Consider the following 23451-nt stretch of genomic DNA (forward strand, 5'->3'; position numbering starts at 1 on the left):
TTTTATATTGTTTAATTGATTTAAATTGAGAGAATGAAGAGTGGAAGAAGAAGTGAATGAATAGAATAAAAAATTGTTATTGCTTGCATTACAAGTAACTTTATTTGCACTTGTTTTTTATATCAAACACTTGCTACAATACTTGCAATAACTAACTACTAATCTCCTTTAACAACCTCTAATAACTTTAATAGCCTCTAACTACCATTATCAATTACAATTTAAACAATCATGTTATTTAGTCATTGGTTTAAATCTTATGAGTAATAGTCAAATTAGAGCATAGCTTCCAACAAGTTTTATTTTGATTTCATTTATACATTTGATTTGATTTAAGTTATATATTGGTTTTTGTTTGTTGTTAATGACGAAATCGTTTTTAAATGGTACATATATGTCATTCTACTCAAGAGCCATCAATTTATTATCAAGAGAGAAAAACAAAGGGAGATTTCTTTCATAAGGTGTTCAAATTAATTTTGACGGTGCGTGAATTCTTGATAGATTGAGTTACTTGAATTCATGGAAGATGTTTCAAGTGCAATGTACATTAATGCATTGTAGAGGTTTATAACTAAGGATCGAAGGCACATATTTGTTAACATGTATTAATTGATAATAATGAATTGGCTCCTTAGTAGTGTTTAATGAATAATTTATGTTAGATATTGACTTTATGGGGAATTATAGACAATTTTATACTTGATGACTTGTTTAATATTCTATAATGTCATTGCTTTGTTACATTTTGGCTATTGAATAGTTGTTGAATTGTGATTTGTTTAACAAATATTTAATTTTTGAAATATTAATATTAGAAAAATTGTGATTTGCTTTATGATTTATTTGAACATATTGATATATATATGAACTCACTAACAATTAAGAAAATAAAAGTAGCACTTATTTATGTTATCATAGATTTGATACTCGTACTATTCCACGTTAGATAAGGACTATTCATTTTATTAAGGATATATATGAGATTTATTATCCATAGTTTTTATCAATACAAAATATTTAATAATAAATTATTAATAATTATTTTTAAGCTATATTCACAATAATGTTATATGAAATATGTTTAGAAATTGGAAAAACCAAACACATTTTTGAAAATAAAAATGAGGAATTAAAAGAACACATTTTTTAAATCTTGAAAATTTGAAAATGAAAACATTTTTAAGCAAATGAAGATAAAAAATGTTTCCGGCAGACCAAACGAACCCTTAATTTTCAACTTAAAATAAATTTATTTTATAATTTAATCAATGATATATAGATATTAATATATCTAAATGTTTATGTATCATAATATCTTATTGATATCATTTAAAAATATGTCAAATTGTCTAAAATTCTAAAAAAGTGATCAAAACTATCGATTTATAAAATAGAAGGATCAAATCCATAAATTAGTGAAAATAAATAAATCAAATTTGTAATTTTGTCAAAACTTTATATTAGACATCGATCTCAAGTGAGATAATAAGATTCAAATAGAGAGATAAATACAATTTAAATCTCAAAAATCTTATAAATACACCGTGTTTGTGTTTATATCTATATATATATATATTTTTTTATTTGAAAAACATATCTCTATTTTTTTTTTTTTTGTTAATATGCATTTCTCCATTTTCTTGTTTTTACTATCACTATTCATTCCTTTCCGGGACATCCAACAAAATTACAACGATATAGAAAAAATTAGTATGACACAAAAAAAAAAAAAAACTACACATATAATTATATATTTAACTTATTCTTTTATTAAAAAAAAAAAAACGTATTCGTAATTAAGTTTGAAAGTCCAGTCCAATATCGTTGCCGATCTTTTAGTCTGACTGGTAGAATGTGCAACAATTAGGCCCGTTCCATAATATAATAGGTAATAACTTGGCCCATTTGTTAGCTGGTAACTAATTTTAGAAATTTCGATTTTGTATCCTGTAATTTCACTTATATCCTTAAAATGTAAAAATTTCAAATTTATACATTTTATTTTCATTTAATTAGATAAAAAAAATTGTTCCAAAATCATACACTCACCAAAATTTAATTAAATATAATATGGCATTTATTATTGTATTTGTATGTTTAATTATAATATTTAATTAAATTTTGTTATTTTTATAGATTCTATTATATTTAATTTTTTTAATAATTATAAATGATAAAATTTAATTAAATAATTATTATAAAAAATTAATATTGTATTTATTTTTTTAATTAAGATAATCATTACTTAAATTAATAAATAATGAAACTTAAATTAATTATTTGAAATAATAAATAATTAAATTAACAATTAATGACACTTAAATTAATTATTTAATTAGAATAATAATAATTGAATTAAAAAAAATATTTATTATTATGAAAGATGTTAACAAAACAATAATATGTAGCATTATTTCACATTTATAAATTATAACTATTCACTTTCACAGTGGATATGACATTATTAATTGATCAAATCTCTTATGTATGTGTCTAATAAATAATACTACTAATAAATAATATTTTATAAATAATTATAATAAAATAAAATTACATTGAGAAGTCGGTATGTGGGGACCGAATTTCCTTCATTCTTATTTAACAAAATCTTGAGAAGTTGGAGTTTGAGAGACCATCTCTCACTTAAAATAATTTAAACTTTAAAAGAAGTGGTATTTTAATATTTAATTACTAATAAATGAAATTTAGTTTTTTTTTATGATAGAAAAAAAACACAGTATTACACATGTATAACCAAATTAGACATGTATTTAAACACATATAAGAACATGAGAAGAAACCACACAAAAATATGCATCACGTTGTTATTTATTAAATTCAATGATTTAATTATAATTTTTATTTATTTATAGAGGAAATAATATAAATTTTCGCATTTAATTGTGTTTAATAAGGTCTCCAAAATCCTGTATTTTATTGCCAACAAATTGGACTTAAATACATAGGCATGCCAATGCGGCATAAATGGTGTTACGGACCACCTTACCATACGTATTGAAATATGAATCATAGCAAAATATAATCTACCCACGTAGTGATTTGCTAAAACATTTAGGAGGGTTTTTGAGGACATGATTTTGAATGATTAAGTATATATTTAAGATTTTTCTTTTAAATAATAAAATTTATGATTATATAACATTTTAATTGTATTTCAATTATTCTTATAAATTTATAATTATAAAATTTTATAATTTGATTAATTTTAAAAAGTAATATTTACTTTTTTTTCTTTTCAAAAATTCCTTTTATACGCTTACTTTATGATAAGACAATTAGGTTACAATGTCACCTTACAAAAAATACGACATGCTTTGATTCAATTACAAGTAATTAAATTTGAATCAATTTTTTAATATTTAAATTATAATTATAAAAAATATTAACATTATAAATAAAAAAATAAGAGATTTGACATAAAATATAATATATATTATAATAATAAAATTTAACATTACGAAATAACAATTACCCATTATATATTTTTTCTAATTATATAATTGATTATATTTAAAATATATGAAATAGACAAAAAAATTATTAAATTAAACTAATATATCTTATTAAAAAAATATTAAAAACTAACGATCAATATCAAATATCATACTAAAAAAGTAAGTACTTATGTGGTGTGTTTTAATTATATTTTTAGAAAGAAAAAAAAGTGAAATGTGATTCGTGTGGTTTTTGTATAAAAAAAAAGTGAGAGGATGATATTCTAGTTAGGAAATACATCATAGCTAATTGATAATAAATCTGTATTTTTCTTTATACAAAGGTATTGTTGAAAATCAAACTCACAACATGTCACATCAAATACATGTCTTTTTATAGTTAAACCAAATCATTAAAAGTTAATTCATGTAGTTTTTATTAAATTAATCAAATAATATTGGATTTTGTGTGATGTTTTACTTTTTTTTTAATCAATTTGTGATTTTATTTTAGATTGATTTGAAATGAATACTCTAAAGTATATTTAGCTTTCGACGGACAATATATATAACTGGATAGATTATGTATATAACTGGATTTACAATGAAATCAACAAATTATTATAAATCAATTACCATAATTAGTTGTACGCAGTAGTTCAATTGGTGAACCAAACCAAAAGACATTAAAATATATTTAAGTATGAGTTTTGGATTTAAAATAATAATTTTATTAATTTACTAATATATTATTTATAAAAAAGAAAAAACCAAATCATCTATTTAATTATTTAATTAATCAAATAAAATAAAAGAATATTTTCAGAAGTGTGTAGAATTGCATAAATAACCACACGTGCATAATAATTAATAATAACCCAAGGGTAATTTATTTTCAGTTTTTAGGTAAATAAAGTAAGATAAAAACAAATTTGAGAGCCCTAGCTAGGTCTTCTTCCTCCTCCTCCTCCTCCATCTATCCATCGCAGTCGAAGCGCAGTGAACGGCACCGACCTTAACCTCCAAACCCTACCGGCATCGTAATCGTTACCGGAATATTTATGGGGAAAAAGAAGAAGAGAGTTGCTTCGAAGGTTTGGTGTTATTACTGCGATCGCGAATTCGACGATGAGAAGATCTTGGTTCAGCATCAGAAGGCTAAGCACTTCAAGTGTCATGTATGTCATAAGAAGCTCTCTACAGCTGGTGGCATGTCCATTCACGTTCTCCAGGTTCACAAGGAAAACGTCACTAGGTATAATAACCCTACACTTTTCTCTTTCATTCGATTAGGGTTTTCTGTTTTACTTTTTTCATTCCTACTTGCTATTAGGTTCAATCATATTAAATGTTTTAATATGTAATTCTATTTTTTTTTTGTCTAATTGTTTTCGTTTGCACAACTATTAGAGAAATTATTAAGGAAGGTGTGAGATTAATGAGTTGGATAATCATATGCTATATGACAGAATGACAGAATATTCTGGTGGTGTTTGATCTTTCCCGACCCTACTTAGGTCGTGTTTGGTTCTGTGGTGACAAAAATTGATTCTAGTTAAGAGTGAGGTGAATGTAAAGTGATTTATGTTGAACAATTAGTTTCAACATTAAAATCACGTTTGAACTCAAAGGATACAAATCCTATAATCAATTTAGAGTCAATTCTAGAGGCATAATCAACTCTACTTTTGATAACACCCAATCATGTGAAAATAAATTATACACCTCCAAAATCAATTTTGGTTTATTGGTTGTTGTTTTCACTTATTATGGTTTGTGGTTATATTTCAAGGAATGTTCATAAGTGGTTGAGTGAGAGGCATTGTGGTTTATTTTCATTGCTAATGATTCATTCCTGAGGGAATCCAGTTTATTTATTTATAATAACAAAAAGGACGGTTATTTGTTTTGTTAGTTAAGCATTTCACTGACCATTAATGCACAAACTTACTAATGTTTGTGTCATTTCAATGCTTTCTGAATGCTGTCCTTAAAATATAAATAACTTTTACTGAAATCTCATTGACATTCTTTTTTTTTTCAGGGTGCCAAATGCGAAACCCGGTAGAGAGAGCACAGATATTGAAATATATGGAATGCAAGGGATTCCGCCAGATGTGTTGGCTGCTCATTATGGAGATGAAGGTCATAATATCCTGTCCCATTGCTTTTTTTTTTCCCTCTTTCTCTTGTATAGATTTTTGTTCTCCTAGTTGATCATTTCTTGTTGATAGTTTATACTTGGGACAACTTAATAACTATAAGTCCAAACAGCTCATAATATTTTTTTCTTCTGTTAATTTTCCATTTTAATGATTTTGTTTGTTGTTAAATAAGATGTTTTTCTGTATTATCAGTTTATAACACTGATAGGGAGCTGAGACCTATTTTTTTTTGGATTGGCAAATCTTAGTATATTAGCTGTAATGTTAATGTTTTCTCCGTCACCAGGGTTTGAACCCTAGTCCTTTTACTTCTCATCTCATTTAACCCCCTTAGCTCAAACCAATTGAACTACTCAACACATTAGGAGGGTGTGCAGTGGAAGAATAGGAAGGAAACCGGGAAGGAAGCCCCTATATATCTGTAACAGGTGTATCTGATAATTAACCGTATTTAATTTGTTATCTGCTTGGTAAGTACTATAAAAGAGGGACAGAGTGATAGGAGTAGGCATTGAAATTGATCATTGATCTGGTGATGGCAATGAAAATAAACCACAATGTGAAACTGGGATAGAAGGTGTAGATGTAGGAAGTCAGAAAAGGAGAATTCTACTGTCTTTCTCCTTTTCTGATCCAGTTCTATCATACAATTAGGCATTTAAAATTGATCATGTGGAGAGTACAGGTCTTTTGAATGCCTGAGATTCAATTTGCATTCATTCAATAAAAGAGTTATTCTTTCTCTCCTTTTCTGATCCTGTTCTACGTTCTATCAAATACCTGACATGTATGGTGGCTGTTGTAGTTTGGTAGCGTTGATGTCGGAAGTGTTTTTGTAGTTTATTTATTTATTTAAGAATTACGATAGGTTTCTTCCAAATATTGTTAGTGAAGCTAACAAATGTTGAATATGTGAAATGGTTTTAATCTTCTTTCTGACAATTTTGTATTTAATGCAGATGATGATGTTCCATCAAAGACAGCCAAGATAGATATCCCATCATCCCCATTTTTAGGTGGAATGGTGCCACCTCATATGGGTACCGGATATCCTCCTCGATCAACCTTGGGCACACTTCCACCAGTGTATGCTTGTTAAAATTTATTTTCATTTTAATTCTCCTATTTAAATTTTTATTCTATTTAGAATATGGTGGAATTGGTAAAATGTTGCATATTATTCTATTGAGAAAATTATGAGTGGGGCAAAATCTGCTCACTTATTTATCTCTCTGCTGCAGTTATAATCCTGCTGTACCACTGCCTCCTAATGCCTGGGGAATGGTTCCACCTCGACCTCAGCCCTGGTTTCCCCAGCCTCCATCTGCTTCAATTCCTCCTCCTGTTCCATACGCCCAGCAACCATTATTTCCTGTGCAGAATGTGAGGCCTCCATTGCCTTCAACTACTTCTCCTGCACTTCAAACTCAGATCACTCCTCCTGGACTTCCTACATCTACACCTTCTGTCCCAGTATCACAGCCTTTATTTCCTGTTGTTGGAAATAACCACACGACAACTCAAAGCTCACCATTTTCTGCTGCACCTCTGTCTTCAAGTATATCATCAGTTACTCAAGTGCTTTCTTCAAATGTCCCTGTTGATGCACATTTGGGTATCAACTCTTCTGTGACAAATAGTTATCAACCAATAGGGCTTCCAGGTAACATTTTCTTTTCTTTCCTTGAACCATCGATACGACTGAGTATGTTTGATAAAAGTATAAAACATGGCACTGAAACTTTAGTGTTGCCATTTTAGGTGGACCTTAAATGATTCATGTAATTTTCATTTTCTTCTCCCTCTGGTTTCTTATAGGTGGGACAGCAAGTAACTCGCATTCTTATGCTTCTGGCCCAAATACCGGTGGTCCTTCAATTGGACCTCCCCCAGTAATCTCAAACAAAGCTCCTGCTTCTCAGCCTGCGACTAATGAAGTTTACTTAGTTTGGGATGATGAGGCTATGTCCATGGTCAGTTATATTCTTGAAAACATCTGTTGTGTTTCATTTGACTATTAATCTACTATTGTTTCTTTCTTGGTTGATAATGTTGTGATGCTTTGTTGCTGTAGGAGGAAAGAAGAATGTCTTTATCAAAATATCAGGTGCATGATGAAAGTAGCCAGGTAAGTCATACTACCTCTGTAATACATGGAGTTGCTTTCACATCTAACCAGATGAGTAGGCTTTATTCTTTCTGTTTTCAGATTCAGTTGTTTACACATATTTAATGAGGTACATTCTGTATAGATTTCCAACCATCATTTAAAAAAAAAGTAACAAAATTATCCTTTTAATCCTCCCCCTTGCTTCCCACCTAGACGGGTATTATTTTTTAAAAAATGGCCATTGCGGCTACAAGCTATGCTTCCAAATTTGTGGGCATATAAACTATAAAGATTCAAGTAGCTATTCTACTAATTCCTTTTAGTAGTTAATTATTATAAGTATAACAACATAATTTGTGAAGCTTGCTGCAAACAATCAACTTCGTGATCCTTCATCCCAGCATTTGTACACGATAAAAGAGTATGTATATGTGATTTTTGTTGGGTTTGGTTTTACCAATGTTATTCTTTTTCCCCTTGCTTGATCCCAAAGTTTTGGGTTTTGGGTGGAGCATGATCTTGCCCATTCGTAGCATCATTACAATTTATTTTATGGAACAAGTGAATTCAGACTTGGCCCAGGTCAGCTTCTTTCGCAGAGTTTGGATCTCTTGCATAGGACCATGCTCTAAAATATTTGTTTGCTGTTGTAATGTGGTGTACGATTATTTGTTCATCACTATTATTATGTTTATCTTGCAGATGAGCTCCATTGATGCAGCCATAGATAAGAGGATACTTGAGAGCCGACTGGCTGGTCGTATGGCATTTTAGGTCAATCTCATCGATGTACACTCTGTCAAATTCCTTCAACGATATGGTGGGCTGAAAACGGTATTTTATTAAGCTTCTGACAGCCAGTGTTCAACATTCCTTTAATTGGTGAAGTAACCTTGTTATTGATGTGCCATTCTTTGCTAAAATTGGCAATAAGCCTGTCCGTCATATTTGAATCAAAGGAAGAAGGTTGCAATGGTTTTGAAATGCTCATCTGACAATATTTGCGCGCATGGGAAGTTGCAGAACTTTGTTTGTTTCTCTCATTTCCTACTTTTTCCCTTTGATATTTGTATTCAAACTTTAGGACATATATATACTTTAGTACCATTTGGTGTAATCTACATTACATGTCTTGTTTTTTTTAGGAAAAATGGCTGCATTTCATGGTACTTTGATTATGGTCTGTTTGTTACATCTTCTAAAAAATGGAAATTTAAAAATATTCTAAAAATTGCTTAAAATGAAAAGCTGTTTACAAATTGCTAAAATCATTTTTATATAGATTCTGATCAAACGGGTCCTATATATTTTGTTTTATAGTAATCAGCCTTTACCATTTTCTATTGCGAGTATTGAAGAATAAAAGAAAGCCATAAAATAATTTACAGCCGTGTATTCAACGTCCCTTTGTTGCAAAGCAAGGTTGTTCATAAGTTACAAATTCTGTGTGAAATCGACTAATAAATTTGATTTTTACAGAAATTTAATTTGTAGATTCGTGCAAATTTACTTCATTAAAATAATGTGTATATATATAATACAATAATCATATCAATAATTTTAAATTTAATTCAATAATAAAACAAAAAAACTAACATAAACAAAATTAAATTAACAAGAAAAAAAAAACTGTTAAAAATTTCTGCGAGTTTATCTAAGTTTATCAAGTTTACTTTGTGAGCTTAACTGAGTTAAACTTGGTTTTATTTTTAAGTTTGCTAAAACTTTGAGTTACAATCGAGTCAACTCAAAATTCACACCTAAAACTTTTGAAATTGTACCATTTGACGAGTTATTTTTTATATTTATTATGCAAATTAATAGCAAGAGATCTTTGACACTACTTGGTGAGAGAGTTGCAGGCCACGTGCTTTATACTTTGTCTTGCACCATTCAAGCAACACCCCTTGTTCTTCATACGTTGACTTCAGGCATTCGTCTCTGAATACATCAACCGGAGTAATAGCTCATGGGACCATGCTAGATTGCCACTTTACTACACTAGTACATTGCCACTTGTTTTGAAACAAAACATTTCTCCTTATTATCAAGTTTTTAATTTAAATTTTACTCTTTTTTCTAATATCATTTTTTTTCAACTAATTTTTTATTTATTTTTATTTTTTTCAAATTATCTACTTCAACGTCTAAAAAATCATAAATTTTTTATCACAATATATATAAATCAATATTTAAAATACATTAAACAAAAATATATAAAACAACTAAATTAACAATAAATCTTTAAATCAAAATTAACTACTAAATTATAACTATACTTTAATAATACAAAAACAAATAAAATATATATATCATGTGAATCAATTAAATTCACGAAATTAAAATTTTAAATCTATTATTTGAATTAAATATTTTTAAATTTAAACTTAACAGAGTTGAATTAAAATACAAATTAAATTGATTTAAATAACTGAATTTACATATTGATTCGTACTCTTGAACTCCATACATAACTCATACCACTTCTATCAAAATCATAATATAGAAGAACACATAATAGATAGATACTAGGATGTACTACTAGTAATCACAACATGGATATGGCTACACTGCACACACCAAACCAGCTGACTACATCACCAATTTAATTTAATTGCTTTTACGCATAGTTAATTTAAAACGACACACTTGTCAACTTAATGTGCTATTTCACATTGGCATTTTACATCCCTGCCTTCACATAAACTAATGTGGCTTTTTCGATTCGAACCTATGAAACTACAAGGTACCTAAATCATCATTACTCCAAAGTGTCACTTTCATTCCCATTCTTGAACTTTAATTAGGAAAATAATTGAATGACAAAATGTGTTCATGGAGGGGTGATTACATAAACACCACGACTTTAGAACATTCTTTTTAATTTTTTATATAATAACCGGTACTTTGTGTAGACTCATACAAAAATTGTACTTTGACAATATAAAAAACACCATTTTTGTATTGCCACGAAATCCTAGCACCTTGAATGTAGAGCCCTATACATTATGTTGCATTTGATGAACCACGAAGGCTGTGCAATCGAAGTAGTATATTGTTTTTTGTTTGTTTTGATCTTAGTCTAAGTTGTATATAGTTAGTTCATAAAATTGTCATTAGAGATTTTATCTTTGTTATAGTTGTTTTTATAAATTATTTTTGTTATAGACCAATTCATTCATGTTGTTTTGATACGCAATCTAATATCGATGATCTAATGATTTAATTTTCACTCAATTGTTTGCCAAATTGATTTTTAAAATATTGGATATAAGCTCTACAACTTCAAAGTTTCAAAGCAAAATCACCTTGACATATGTGGTAAAAGAGGTACGTGTTCCAAAGTTGGAAACAATTAACCAATTTTACATGAAAGATAGAAACTCAAAATTAATTTTCACAAATATCGATGTGTTTTAAAGTAATGATATATCAATTGTATAAAATTATTTCTATTAATTGTGTTTCAAAGCAAAAACACTATTGAATATTAATTTTTACAATAATAAAGAAATTTCTAATTATTACCAAAGAATTCAACACGAATTTTTACAAAAATATTTTAATTTCAAATTTTACTAGATGACATTTTTATATAATTTTATATTGCCTCTTTCCTTTTTTTGATTGGTTTATTTTCCTATTATTACGTTTTCGCGAACTTTTCTTCGCAATATATAGCATTATTCAATAGAAAAATCTTGTTGTCTAGGATTTGATAGAGAATTTAAAAGTACTGTAAAAAAAGAAACAGAGAGAAAGAAAATTTAGAAGTAATTATGAAGTAGCATTCAATCTAATTTGCCAAACAATCTAATTTGACCAAACTAACTTGTTTTTTTTTGGAAAAGGTAGTTTGACTAAACAATCTTATACGATATTCAAATATTTATTTATAAGGTAGGATATGATTATATTTGCTAATAAGGCTAAATATTTTAATCACTATTAGTATGATTCTTTTCATCTTAAAGTGGCAACCTTTTCCATAAAAAGATTGATTTAGAAATAATTGCTATTACAATCTATATGTGGTTTTATTATTTAAACTAAGAATTATTTTTTGACAGACTTAAGATAAGATTTTAATTGGTATGCTTTAATGAATAAATGTAATAAGATTTTTACCTAAATAATTAAAACTCAATTCCATTTTTAGTAGCTTATGTTTATTTTAGGTATTATTTTGGTAATGTACATTTTAAAATTTTCAATTTAATCCTTTTCATGTTTGTAAAATTACAATTAGTTAGTCTCCTATATTAAATTTTGACTTAAAGGGTATAAAAAAACTCATGATGTATACACGGAGAATCTAATGTAGTTATTGACATAAAGACTTCATTATTGTGTGTTTAGTCATTTATGTTTATATTTATTTTATATTTTATGTTAGCCTCTTGTGTTTTAAAATTTTAAATATGTTGTCTTATGTTAGTAATAATATGATTAATCGGTACTTTATGTTAACTATTTACTTTACACCGTATAAAATAAGTCCCATGAATCTATTAGAATTTGTGGACCAACGTATTGCTCGATATCTTAAAGTTAATATATCTTCAAAAAATTCTTTCATAATTTGCAAGAATTTAATCGTTTGAAGAACATAGTATTCTTGGTAGCCACAAGAAGAAGTGAATATTATTGACTACGACCAAATTTTTAGAGTTTGTGCATGAAGCCACAAGAAGAAGTAAAGACGTGACTATTTTATTTTGTCGACATTGTTAAAAGATATATTTATCAATAATATGTTAAGTCAATACTTAACGAAAGGAATCGATTAATCTTAACGTATCTGATGTAAGAGTCAAATTAAATCATTTAAAATATAACATAAAACAAACTTAAGAGATCAATATATCAATATTAAATTAAAACTTAACTAAAAAGACCAATTAACATAAAAAGGTAAAATTAAAACATAAAAATAAATTAGCAAAGTAAACTTTAAAATAAAGATAGAGGACCACATAATAAGTATTCACGTGTGAATTTGTTAAAATCACATTAATTTTGTAAAACTACAAATTGTAAGTATTATAAAATCAGCAGAAGTGAACATAATTATGATAAACATAAAATTGAGTAAGGCATGGCATTGATGTGAGGATGAGGGAGGAGGACCCATAGAAAAGAGGGTCATTAAATAAGATCACATGCACTAATCCTATCTGAAAAGAGAAAGAGACATGTTTGGTGTTCTAATGATCCACCGCATTCAAAATAAATGTGAGTCGTTGAGTCTCCTTAAATTGCATTCAATTCAATTACCTTAGTTGTTGTGACTCCATATCATAGAGAAGAGAAGTTACTACTAACACTACCAAACATTTAATGATAGGACCACACCACCTCGGTATTGTACATTACATTTCTTTTCTTTCTGACATGTCACGGATACATAAATATGCTACCATTATTATTTATTATTATTTCATAAATTCATATATCCAAATATCTTATTGCACCCCCCCCTAAATCCCAAATATGGCTTCATCTTCTTCTTCTCCTTCTTCCTCTTCCAAATCTCCCCCTTTAATCTCTTCACGCCATTCTCCTCAATTCACTCCTGTAAGTTTACCATTTTAATTCTTCCTTCTCTACTCTACCTAGCTAGTAGCTATTATTTTACGAATCAAAACGACTAGGGCTGAATTTAAGTTATATTTTATTTTATTTTTATTATGATATATATTAGTAGTATTATTTAATTAATTAATTAATTAATTAAATGATGCAGATTCAAGAGGAACATGAATTTGATGAATATTGCAGTGAAAACAGAAGCCAAAGCAGAAGAACAACACCGAGTGGTTCAACACCAAAACACCAATACCACCCTCCAACACCTATTGTTAACAAAATCAACAAATCAAATCACAAAAAGAAAAGATCAGAAACTGAAGAAGATGGTTCTGTTTCCTGCAACAAATGTAGACCACATTCTCGTGACAAAATCTTCATCCTTCCCTTTGATCATAGCAACAATAACAATAGCAACAACAACAAATATTCATCTTTGTTACAAAGTCCAAATGGGATTTTCAAATCCATTGTTTCAAAGTTAACAAGGAAGAGTCCAATGTCAACAACATCGACAACAACAACCAACAACAATAACAATGACCCTTTATCATCCTCAAGAGAAGAACAATGGAAAATTGCAGTGGCTGAACTTTCACACAAACTTGTTCATGCTACTAGGAAAAGAGATGAAGCTCTTCAAGAAGCTTCAAGGTTGATGCATTCAATGTCTGAGTTAGAGAAGAAACTTAACAAACTTGAATTGTATTGTCACAGTTTGAAATCTGGTCTTGAAGAATGTAGTAGTATTAATAGCCCCCATGTGTTTGATACAAAGTCTCTGAGTAATTTTCATCATGTTCAAGATACTGATAATGTTGTTCAACATTTCTTGGTGTCTGTTTCTGAAGCAAGATCTTCTGTGAGGCTTTTAAGTCGTTCTCTTACAATGCAACTTAGGCATATTGGTAGCAAAGTGTTTGAAAAAGTTTCATTACTTTTGCAACCTTATGATATAAAAATCTCTTTTTCTAAGAATCCAAGAAGTTTGCTTTTTTACTTGGAAGCACTTTTGAATAAGACTTTCTTTGAGGATTTTGAGTCAATTGGGTTTCAAAAGAATGCTTATAATAGGATACTAAACCCAATGGAAAGGTGTGAGGCAAGTTTAGCTTCTTTCAATATGATTCATGGTTTGACTTGGGAAGAAGTGTTGAGTAAAGGGACAAGACATTTCAGTGAGGATTTTAGCAGATTTTGTGATAGGAAAATGAGTGAGATTGTGGCTATGTTGGGTTGGAATAGGGCTTGGCCTGAACCTCTTTTGCAAGCTTTCTTTGTTGCTTCAAAGAGTGTTTGGATGGTTCATTTGTTGGCTAATTCGGTTCATCCAAGTTTGCCAATTTTTAGAGTGGATAAAGGTGTGAACTTTGATTCTGTTTACATGGAGGATATGGGTGGGGACAAGTCTTCAAGGTTGGTACCTAACATGGTTAGGATAATGGTTGCACCAGGTTTTTATGTCTATGGTAGTGCTGTCAAATGTAAGGTTCTTTGCAGGTACTTGACCAGTGCCAACAACAACAACATCAATAACCACAGTTATGGTAACAAAGAAAACAAAGGTTTAACCCCTTCACCTTAAACCTCTCAAGCCTTTTTCATTTATTCATTTTTGATTTTTAATATGAAATTGGAAACTGTACTCTTTGGTTTGGAATTTGGATCAGCTTCTATTGTTGTTATATTGGCCAATTTTAATCAATGTGTATAGTATTATATTGGTGCTGAATGCTGATGGCTTGGTTTTTGTTAAAAGTAGTAATTTAGCATATGTTTGGATTGATGGCTTCTTTAGATAAATCACACTGATATTATAATTTTGTTAAAATTCTAAAATATAGGTTTTGCTAAAATTACAGTGGTATACAGTAATTTTGGCAAATTCACAGGGAATCCAAATATACATCATATCTCATATGTTTTTGTCATGCTTGAGCTGGGATATGTTGCAACATTGAGATTTTTGGGTCAACGTAACAGTTTGGCATTTTATGGTTACTCTTTTGTTTTATTTTGTTTCTTGTCTATTTGGACTTGTTATCATTTTGTTTTGTTTCTCAATAGTTTGATGGGATTGGGTAATATGAGTGTCTGTTGATGTGTGTTCAGATTCTCATGGGTCCTTAGCATGTGGATTGATACCAGATATCACTATGAAACTGTGAAAACTGAAAAGAGGGAAAAAAACATGTGTAGGACAGAATTAAACCTTTTTGTTCTAAGATGCTTATCTTGTCAATTATTTTTGAAAAATCAAACACCTTTATGGATACAACACAGTTGGGAAATGCATTCCATTGCGTTTATATATACAACTATAAACAGCCCAAATTAGGCATTCTGGAATTAAAAAAAATTATATTATATATATTTTCTCCGATCTTATTTATAAACAAAAATAATATAATAAAAGTTGATGTATTTGATCTAATTAATTTATTTATTTGGTCAAATTATTAGACCAAATACATCAATGCTTCACTTTTGCTTATAAATTGTAGTATATATATTTCTGTTTTTCTTTGTGAAGACTCTTCATTTGTCTTCTTTAAGTTCTGATTCCTTAGTTCAGGAAGTACTTTTAAATATAAATTAAGTTTAAGGAAGTTGATTTTTGGATGGATGCGAAAGCCAAATATGATTTTTTTTTTCCGACCAGTGTGATTTGCCGATCCCCAAATCGTATAAATGTTTTTTAAATGGAAAACCTTAACCACATTTTTATAAATAAATAAAAAATTTAAAGGAGATATATTGGCGGCGTAACTTGCTACGTCAATAAATAATTAGATAACTATTTTTGATTAAAATGTTGTACAATATAATATAACAAACTGAATGATTAAGATTAGATAACAATGTTTTCATATTGTTAGTGAATAAGGGGAGGGTAGAGAAAAGTGCCACAAAGGAAGGAAAACACATAATAGAATATAGAAAAATATAGAGCGGGTCTCACAAAGATTCTTTCTTTCCATATTGGGAGCAAATGAACAACTTTTAAACCTTTATCAATTTTGTCTTTACTTTCTTTTTGTCACACTTTACATTTTGGAATTTTTTGTGTGTCATTTCAATACTCTTTATTTTTATTTTCTACACAATTAAATAAGAGAAAAGAAATCTTTTGTTTTTCTTTCCTCTTACTTTCTTTTATAAAAAGTGTCAAAATGTTCAATTCACCAAACATATGATCATTTTAATCACATTTATGATTGAGTTTGATTTATATATATTGTCAGCATAAAATAATTTATAATTAGTAAATCGTAATAAATTATATAAATAATTTTATAAATACTTATAATAAAATAAAATATTATTAATAATTTAACGATTGTGATTGATTAATATAGTAAAAAAAATTATACTAATTGTCTATATAAAATTAAACTATTTCTAAATTGTTTTATTAAATAATTTGAACGGTCCGGTTCAAGTTGAATAGTTTTTTTACTTAAAGTTATAAGATGAAGCAGCATGACATTAATCTCGATTCTTTTCACCTATTTAATTAATATTTATAGATACTACACTAAATAACAGTGGACCATCATTTTGAAATTACAGCTATATGTATCGCCTTCACTCTCAAGGGCGTCAATGGTTTTGTTTATGTAGTAGTTATTATTATTCTTCCCTCCAATCTGTCAATTATGTATGCACCACAACAACAATAATGTCAACATGCTGTTAATAGAATTGTTGGTTCCATCCCACATAACCAAAACAAAAGCATGGTGATATTTTAGAGATGAGTTAAGGTGTTCTAACGCGGGTGTGGTATATAGAAATTATAAGAAATTCTAAGGGATATAAGTGATACTTTTTAGAAATAAGAGTTCATAATTTTTATAGTCTCTATGAATAAGACAATATGATTGATGTCATTCAATAATAAATATATATATATAATCAAAAAAATTATTTAAAGGTAAAAACTATTTATTAATATTAACAAACAATCAGCTCTAGACTGAGGCATAGAAGTGAAAATATGTTAGGTCATAGATTTTAATCCGACCTATAATCTATCATAAATTTTTTTTTAAAAGTGCAATTTGATTTGAAAACCTATATTTACAATAAAGTATTTAAATAGTATATTTTATATATTTTTTAAATAGACTAAAATAAACCTTTATATATAAGAAAAACTAATAAATAATAAATATAAAAAAACTAATAACATTATACTTTTTTTACTCAATAAGTATTAAGTTAATTACAAATAATAATATTAATAAATAATATATATATATATATATATATATATCGGTCTATGAAAAATAATAAATTTTGATATAAATTTAAAATTGACTTATTTAAATTAGTAGATTTAAAAAATATATTTTAAATAGATGAAGTGATATTTGACATATTTAAACTAGTAAACTTAAAAAAAGAAATATATATTAAATAGATTAAGTCATAAACTCAGACGGAACTGCTGAGTATTTCCACCCGTACAAGCAATCCACAAAGAGATAATGTGGTTGAAATTTTAAACATTTTTCAATCCACCATAGATTGATGACAAGGCATGCTATGAAATCTGAAAGGTGAAAGAGAAGACTTGAATATCTCGTTGGGCTAACACCACGCCAATAACTGATGGATGGGTTTTGCCATTACAACAAGAAATGGGCTTAGTGGACTGTAGAAACATCTGTTATAGAAACTGTATTGGTGAAATGAATATTGATGGATATTCATAAAAATTAGGGTGTAAAGTAGCACCCGAGTCCATTGGTTACAAAATGGACCGAATCATGTACTAACAACTGCTCTGTTACTGACCAACTCCTCTTTCTTTTTTGTACCAAAAAAAGGAGAGCTACTTTTTAAAAGGGGGAGGGTGCGTAGACAAAAAAGAAGGGTAAGGTGTTTTTTTCTTCTTTCAGAAATAATAAGCTTAATGATAAAATAAAAATAGTATATATTAACATCAAATCTAATAATTGAGAATGACTAACAATACATGTAACTATTATAGAAACTAATGAAAAATAATCAAACCAAAACTTAATTTTAAGAATTAAATTAAATTTTTATATATAACAAATGATCAAGAATAATACAATATTTATATTTTTTAATTTCATTCATCCTAACAATAAACTATTTCTTGTACATATAATTAACGGAAAAAAATAAGGTCGTTTGATTGAGTAGTAATTGTGTTAGCAACAATACCCTTTATTTTTATTTTTTTTAGTTTTTGATAAATTGAATCATAAAAGTTTACTGATTTTCAAAAAAGTCACATAATTCATAATATCTTATAATTATATCTTTACATATAACTCACCGAATATATGCTCACGTCGTTGAGATTTAACGTTTTCATTGACACCTTAAATATCTCCCTAACATTTCATATTGACTATGAAGCAAAATTATAGGAAATTTTATGTGCACCTGATTTGTATGTGTTTGGAAACCACCAAAATCATCATCATAGATTAAAAACTATAAATTGAAGCTTCATATACATTAAAGTGAAAAAGCTCCAAACTCATCATAATAGCAGTTGTCCAGCTCTCAACTTAACACCCTTAGTTTGCACAATCTCCACACAGAAGGGTTTATAAACTATATCATGTTTTTGTAGAGTTGAGATTCATTCGGATTAGTGATTTGTGATATTTTTTGTGGTAATTTGTTATTTAGGACATGTTCTAACAAATAGCATTGCGTATATAGTCCATAAAGTATGCCACTATTTCTCTTGAATTTATAACGTAGTTTTTTTTTTTAGTTTCTTTTTTATATCATTATTTTATCACTCCTTCGATCAAATTAACACTAAGTTTAAATGTATTTTGCATGGTGTTTGGTATCTAAACTTTTTGTACTCAAATAACATTGTTCTTTTTTCTTTTTTTTTTTTAATTTTATATAAACTACTGGTGAAACCACTATAGAAATTGTTATGGCATAGATACTCCTTGACATAATCTAAATGTCTTTTTTTATATAACATAGCTGTTAGAACAACTCTGGTATTTAGAACATCTCCAACGGTGAACTCAATATAGGTTTATTAAGTAAGATCTATTGTGCCACATCATTTTGAAGGAACTCGTTTATTTTTTACACCAATGGTGAACTCAATGTGTTCATTAAATAAAACCCACTAACTGTCATAAATTTATTATTATTAATAAATTAATAAAAAATATAACGGTTATAATTTTATTATTATTAAATTATGAAAGTACTGTTCTTTATTGAGAGCACCGTGATGACAGGTTGGCACAACTCAAATGTGAACTCGTCAAAAACTGAATTTTACATAACTACACGCTGTCGGACGAACTCATTTGGCTACTATTGTTGGAGATGCTCCTAGGATCCTTACATATGAATGCGCCAATTGGATCCAACCCACTTTGTTATGAAACCATGTTTTAACAAGATTGGTTCGTTCATTATGAACTATGTGGGTCAATGCCTCGACCTATCTTTTTGATATTTGTTACTTTAATTAATAAAAATAAAAATAAAAAAATCAATCACTTATATCACATTAGAGACAACGAAAGAAAATAAAATTATAATACATAACACCACATAGAATCTGATTGCATTTACTCTTCAAAGCAGTAAGGTGGAGTCGAAATTAATATTGATTTTGGTTGGCATATGACATTCTCGAATGGAGCTGAACCGACGATTCTAGTTTTGGTCCGTCACACAAGCACTACAATAATACTATATTGTTCTTGACTTTTAGTGAAATATTTTTTTGTTGTTGGTGTTTTTAGTAAATTAAGTTTTCTTTTATATCTATTATTGTTGTTTTACGAACCAACTAAAAAAGACAATTTTTTACAGATAATTCAAAAGGAGCAAAGAAAACTACTATTTAAGTCATTCGAATTTTGCACATGATAATTTTTTAGTTGAAGTGGACAAATCTGTGGCCCTTAATGTGGGCTAAATAGTCGGGACCAGAAAGAATCTTTCATTTTTTAATCTCTTATTTTAGAGAATTAGATTTCATACCCCCATATCCTAACTCCCACCCCACATTTCCTATTTTTCGTATAAACTTTCAAAAATACCTTATAAAAAATACAAATTTTTTAAACAAAATCAATCTGTTTGATGTATCATCTATGTTTTTATACGTATCAGAAATTTTAATATTGAAATTTCTAGTATGCAAAATTTTTTCACAATTCTTTTTACATAATGAAAAAATTGTTTTGAAAATTTTCAGTACGAAAAAAAAATCTCGATTTTTTTATGTGCCTAAAATTTTGAGTTTTTAAAATTTTTAGTATGTACAATTATTCTCAATCTATTTTACAATTATTCTATATAACTTTTTTTTTTCTCAATTTGTTTTATATACTGGAAATTTTTAGTATACACAATTTTTTTTCAATTAATTTTTTCATAACTTCTAAATTCGATTTTTGAAAAACAAAATTCCATACAAATTCATATTTGTGTAGGGTAAAAAATGGGTCTAATAATTTTTCTTAAAAAAGATGAAAATAAGAGTAAAAATGATTTTTCAAGAATTGTGGGATAGAGTATCAAATAAACTTTAGTATTTATATTTGTTTTTACATATACTTTACTCATTTCAATCTATATTTCAATCATAGTTATTGTCGTTTTTTATTATTTCACGTGGATCAAGAAAATATGATAAATAAATAAAAATTATTAATTTTATTAAATTAACTTATTAGTTATTTGTATTCTCACTATTATAAATACAAAATAAAAAATAATAATACATTATTTTATATATATATTATTAATTAGAAAACAAAATTAAGAAGAATAAAAATTAAAATCATATGAAAAACTAAAAATAACACTTTTATAGGACACATTATTGTTACAAATGTGTTCGTTATTATAGTAAATAGTAAGAATCTATTTTATGATACCACCAAACGACCTTATTTTTATAAATAAAACAAATAATTAGTCTTTTGATGTTGACTCTGTAATAAAAAGTCTTTTGGTGTTTGACTATACTCCATTATAAATTCGTCTACAGCTCATTAATTTTTTATTAAACGCACTAAGCCAAAATCTGAAGATATTTTGACTGATCCGGAAAATTTTCAATTCTTCGTGGAAGAAAACTTTTTCGAATTAGACCAAGTTAAAATAATTAAAATCATTTGAGAAAGTGAATAAGAATCCTAGGTCCTTTCTCCAAGTTACTGTATATCAAATATACAAGATGAATGCTAATAAAACATTTTTTTTTTATAAACACTCTCTCCTCTGTTGATTAAAATTTAAATCCGACCTACCAAAATATGTCAATGCTACCAATTTTATGAAGGAAGCATGAATTTCTATAAATAAAAATGAGCATGTTAAAAAATATATGTTTAATAATAAATTTGAATCCTCTCATTTTATTTTATTTTTTTCTTTATGTTTAGATAGAGATAAATAACATAAAAATAATATTTATAAATTTTATATCCACAAAAATTTATTTGTGTTTTTATCTCTTTTCTCATGAGAGAATAAAAGGAAAAGGTCCAAATTTTTGAAGTATATATAGCTTGATTCAAAAAATAAAAAAGAGAAAATATGTATATATAGCTTTTATTTTTTCTAAATATAAAAAATATATTTGGCTATTTGCTTCTGTTCGTGTGGGAAAGATCTGGTGCAATCTGCAAAGTGAGGAATGAGCCTTGATTTGCATGCACGGCGAATATGACCTATTGGAATTTGAAAGGTCACTTTAAATTCTGTATTATTATTTTGAGCAAATCATAAATTTAGTTCAAAAAACTGTAGAACATTTATATATTTGGTCTCTGATTTATCAATAATTTTAAATTAATTATTGAATAATTAAAATAATCTTTAAAATAAATAATTTATTATCATAAATTTTTTTTGACGTGAAAGACTAAATTAACTGACGTTTTGATAATTTGAATTTTCTACAGAATCAAATACTAAAATGATAACGTTCTATATTTTTTTAAATTAAAACAATAATTTATTAATTATTTTTTCTGCAATTATTGATGGTATAGTTATTCCTTCTAGTACTATATATATACAAATTTTTTCATTCTATACATGATAAAAAATTATGACTTTGAAGGTTTATTTATTATTTAAATTATTTTTTTATTTTTATTTAAAATATTAATCTTTTAAATATTAGTAGTGCGTATTTAATATCTTACAATTTTTAATAAAAATATATATGTAAACATAATCAAAAAATTAAAATAATAAATTAGTACATTAATTTTTATATTATTTTTTAATCATTTTTCTAATAAATAAAACCAAAGATAATAATAACATTTTTATTATAGTTAGGACCTCTATTTTTCAAATTCTTTATTTCTTTCATTAATATAGTTTTTGAACACATTAATTATACATATATGCATCAAAACCATATTAATGAACATCTCCATTTATTTTGAAATCGGTAAAATTTATACCCATTTTGCTAAGGGTTGAGTCAATGATTTTGTGTGATTATTAGGACTCCAATCATTTTGTAAACATCATTTGCCCTAATAAATAATGCCACGGATACCGAAAATAAAAAGTTATAGTATACTTTATAAAAGCTGCATATACAATATTAAGGTTAATGTTATCCAAACATGTTAAGGAAATATAAAAGTACGGAAACATCCTTCAAATAAATAAATATATCACTTTCTGCCTATAGTTAAAACCAGTCAAACACTTCTACCAGACTTCAAATAAATTTTAAGACAATGCCTAAATAAAAATAAAAATAAAGGTTTTTTAATGTTAACAGTGAAAGTTATTTAAATTTGACTTTTTACTTATTAATCCTTTTACTTGTTTTACATAGATTGAGCTAAAATATTTTGAATATTAAAAGTTCGTGTATAAATTATATCGAAGATGTGTGATTAAGATTAAATCACTTGAGAATTCTAGATTGACATAAAAAATTGTTCTTCCGTAAGATGCAAACTAAAACATCACATATTATAAACAAATTTAATTGTTTATTAAATACACCTGTCTCAAACATACAAAAGAAAGTTGATCCATAAACATAAATGTTTGTAATCTAAATTTTAAATTAAATTGGTGATTAGACCCATAAACTACACCACATAAAAAATAA

General features: G+C 27.3%; 2 protein-coding genes across 3 annotated transcripts; both read left to right on the forward strand.

The window, feature by feature from the left end:
- Positions 1-4367: 4367 nt before the first annotated feature.
- On the forward strand, positions 4368-8902 carry LOC101510724 (protein SUPPRESSOR OF FRI 4). Of its 2 annotated transcripts, XM_004503262.4 has the most exons (7): positions 4368-4713; positions 5503-5603; positions 6583-6709; positions 6865-7286; positions 7442-7596; positions 7698-7751; positions 8436-8902. In XM_004503262.4, exons 1-7 carry the CDS (start codon positions 4520-4522, stop codon positions 8505-8507), a joined length of 1125 nt encoding a protein of 374 aa, XP_004503319.1. In that variant the 5' UTR covers positions 4368-4519; the 3' UTR covers positions 8508-8902. The 2 variants fall into 2 exon arrangements, with proteins under 2 accessions (XP_004503319.1, XP_012572071.1); XM_012716617.3 differs by lacking the exon at positions 8436-8902 and having other exon boundaries at positions 7698-8191.
- A 4201-nt stretch (positions 8903-13103) lies between these two features.
- LOC101511046 (IRK-interacting protein) lies at positions 13104-15054 on the forward strand. Its single transcript, XM_004503263.4, has 2 exons — positions 13104-13310; positions 13480-15054. The coding sequence occupies exons 1-2, from the start codon at positions 13227-13229 to the stop codon at positions 14905-14907; spliced, it is 1512 nt and encodes a 503-aa protein (XP_004503320.1). The 5' UTR covers positions 13104-13226; the 3' UTR covers positions 14908-15054.
- The last annotated feature ends 8397 nt before the right edge of the window (positions 15055-23451 follow it).

This window comes from Cicer arietinum, chromosome 6 (assembly GCF_000331145.2).
Source record: "Cicer arietinum cultivar CDC Frontier isolate Library 1 chromosome 6, Cicar.CDCFrontier_v2.0, whole genome shotgun sequence".
NCBI lineage: Eukaryota > Viridiplantae > Streptophyta > Magnoliopsida > Fabales > Fabaceae > Cicer > Cicer arietinum.

Coding starts and splice junctions, on each gene's coding strand:
- LOC101510724 (XM_012716617.3), top strand. CDS start 4,520: ATGGGGAAAAAGAAGAAGAGAGTTGCTTCGAAGGTTTGGTGTTATTAC. Junction 5,604..6,582: donor TGCTCATTATGGAGATGAAG/GTCATAATATCC, acceptor TATTTAATGCAG/ATGATGATGTTCCATCAAAG. Junction 7,597..7,697: donor ATGATGAGGCTATGTCCATG/GTCAGTTATATT, acceptor TTGTTGCTGTAG/GAGGAAAGAAGAATGTCTTT.
- LOC101511046 (XM_004503263.4), top strand. CDS start 13,227: ATGGCTTCATCTTCTTCTTCTCCTTCTTCCTCTTCCAAATCTCCCCCT. Junction 13,311..13,479: donor ATTCTCCTCAATTCACTCCT/GTAAGTTTACCA, acceptor TAAATGATGCAG/ATTCAAGAGGAACATGAATT.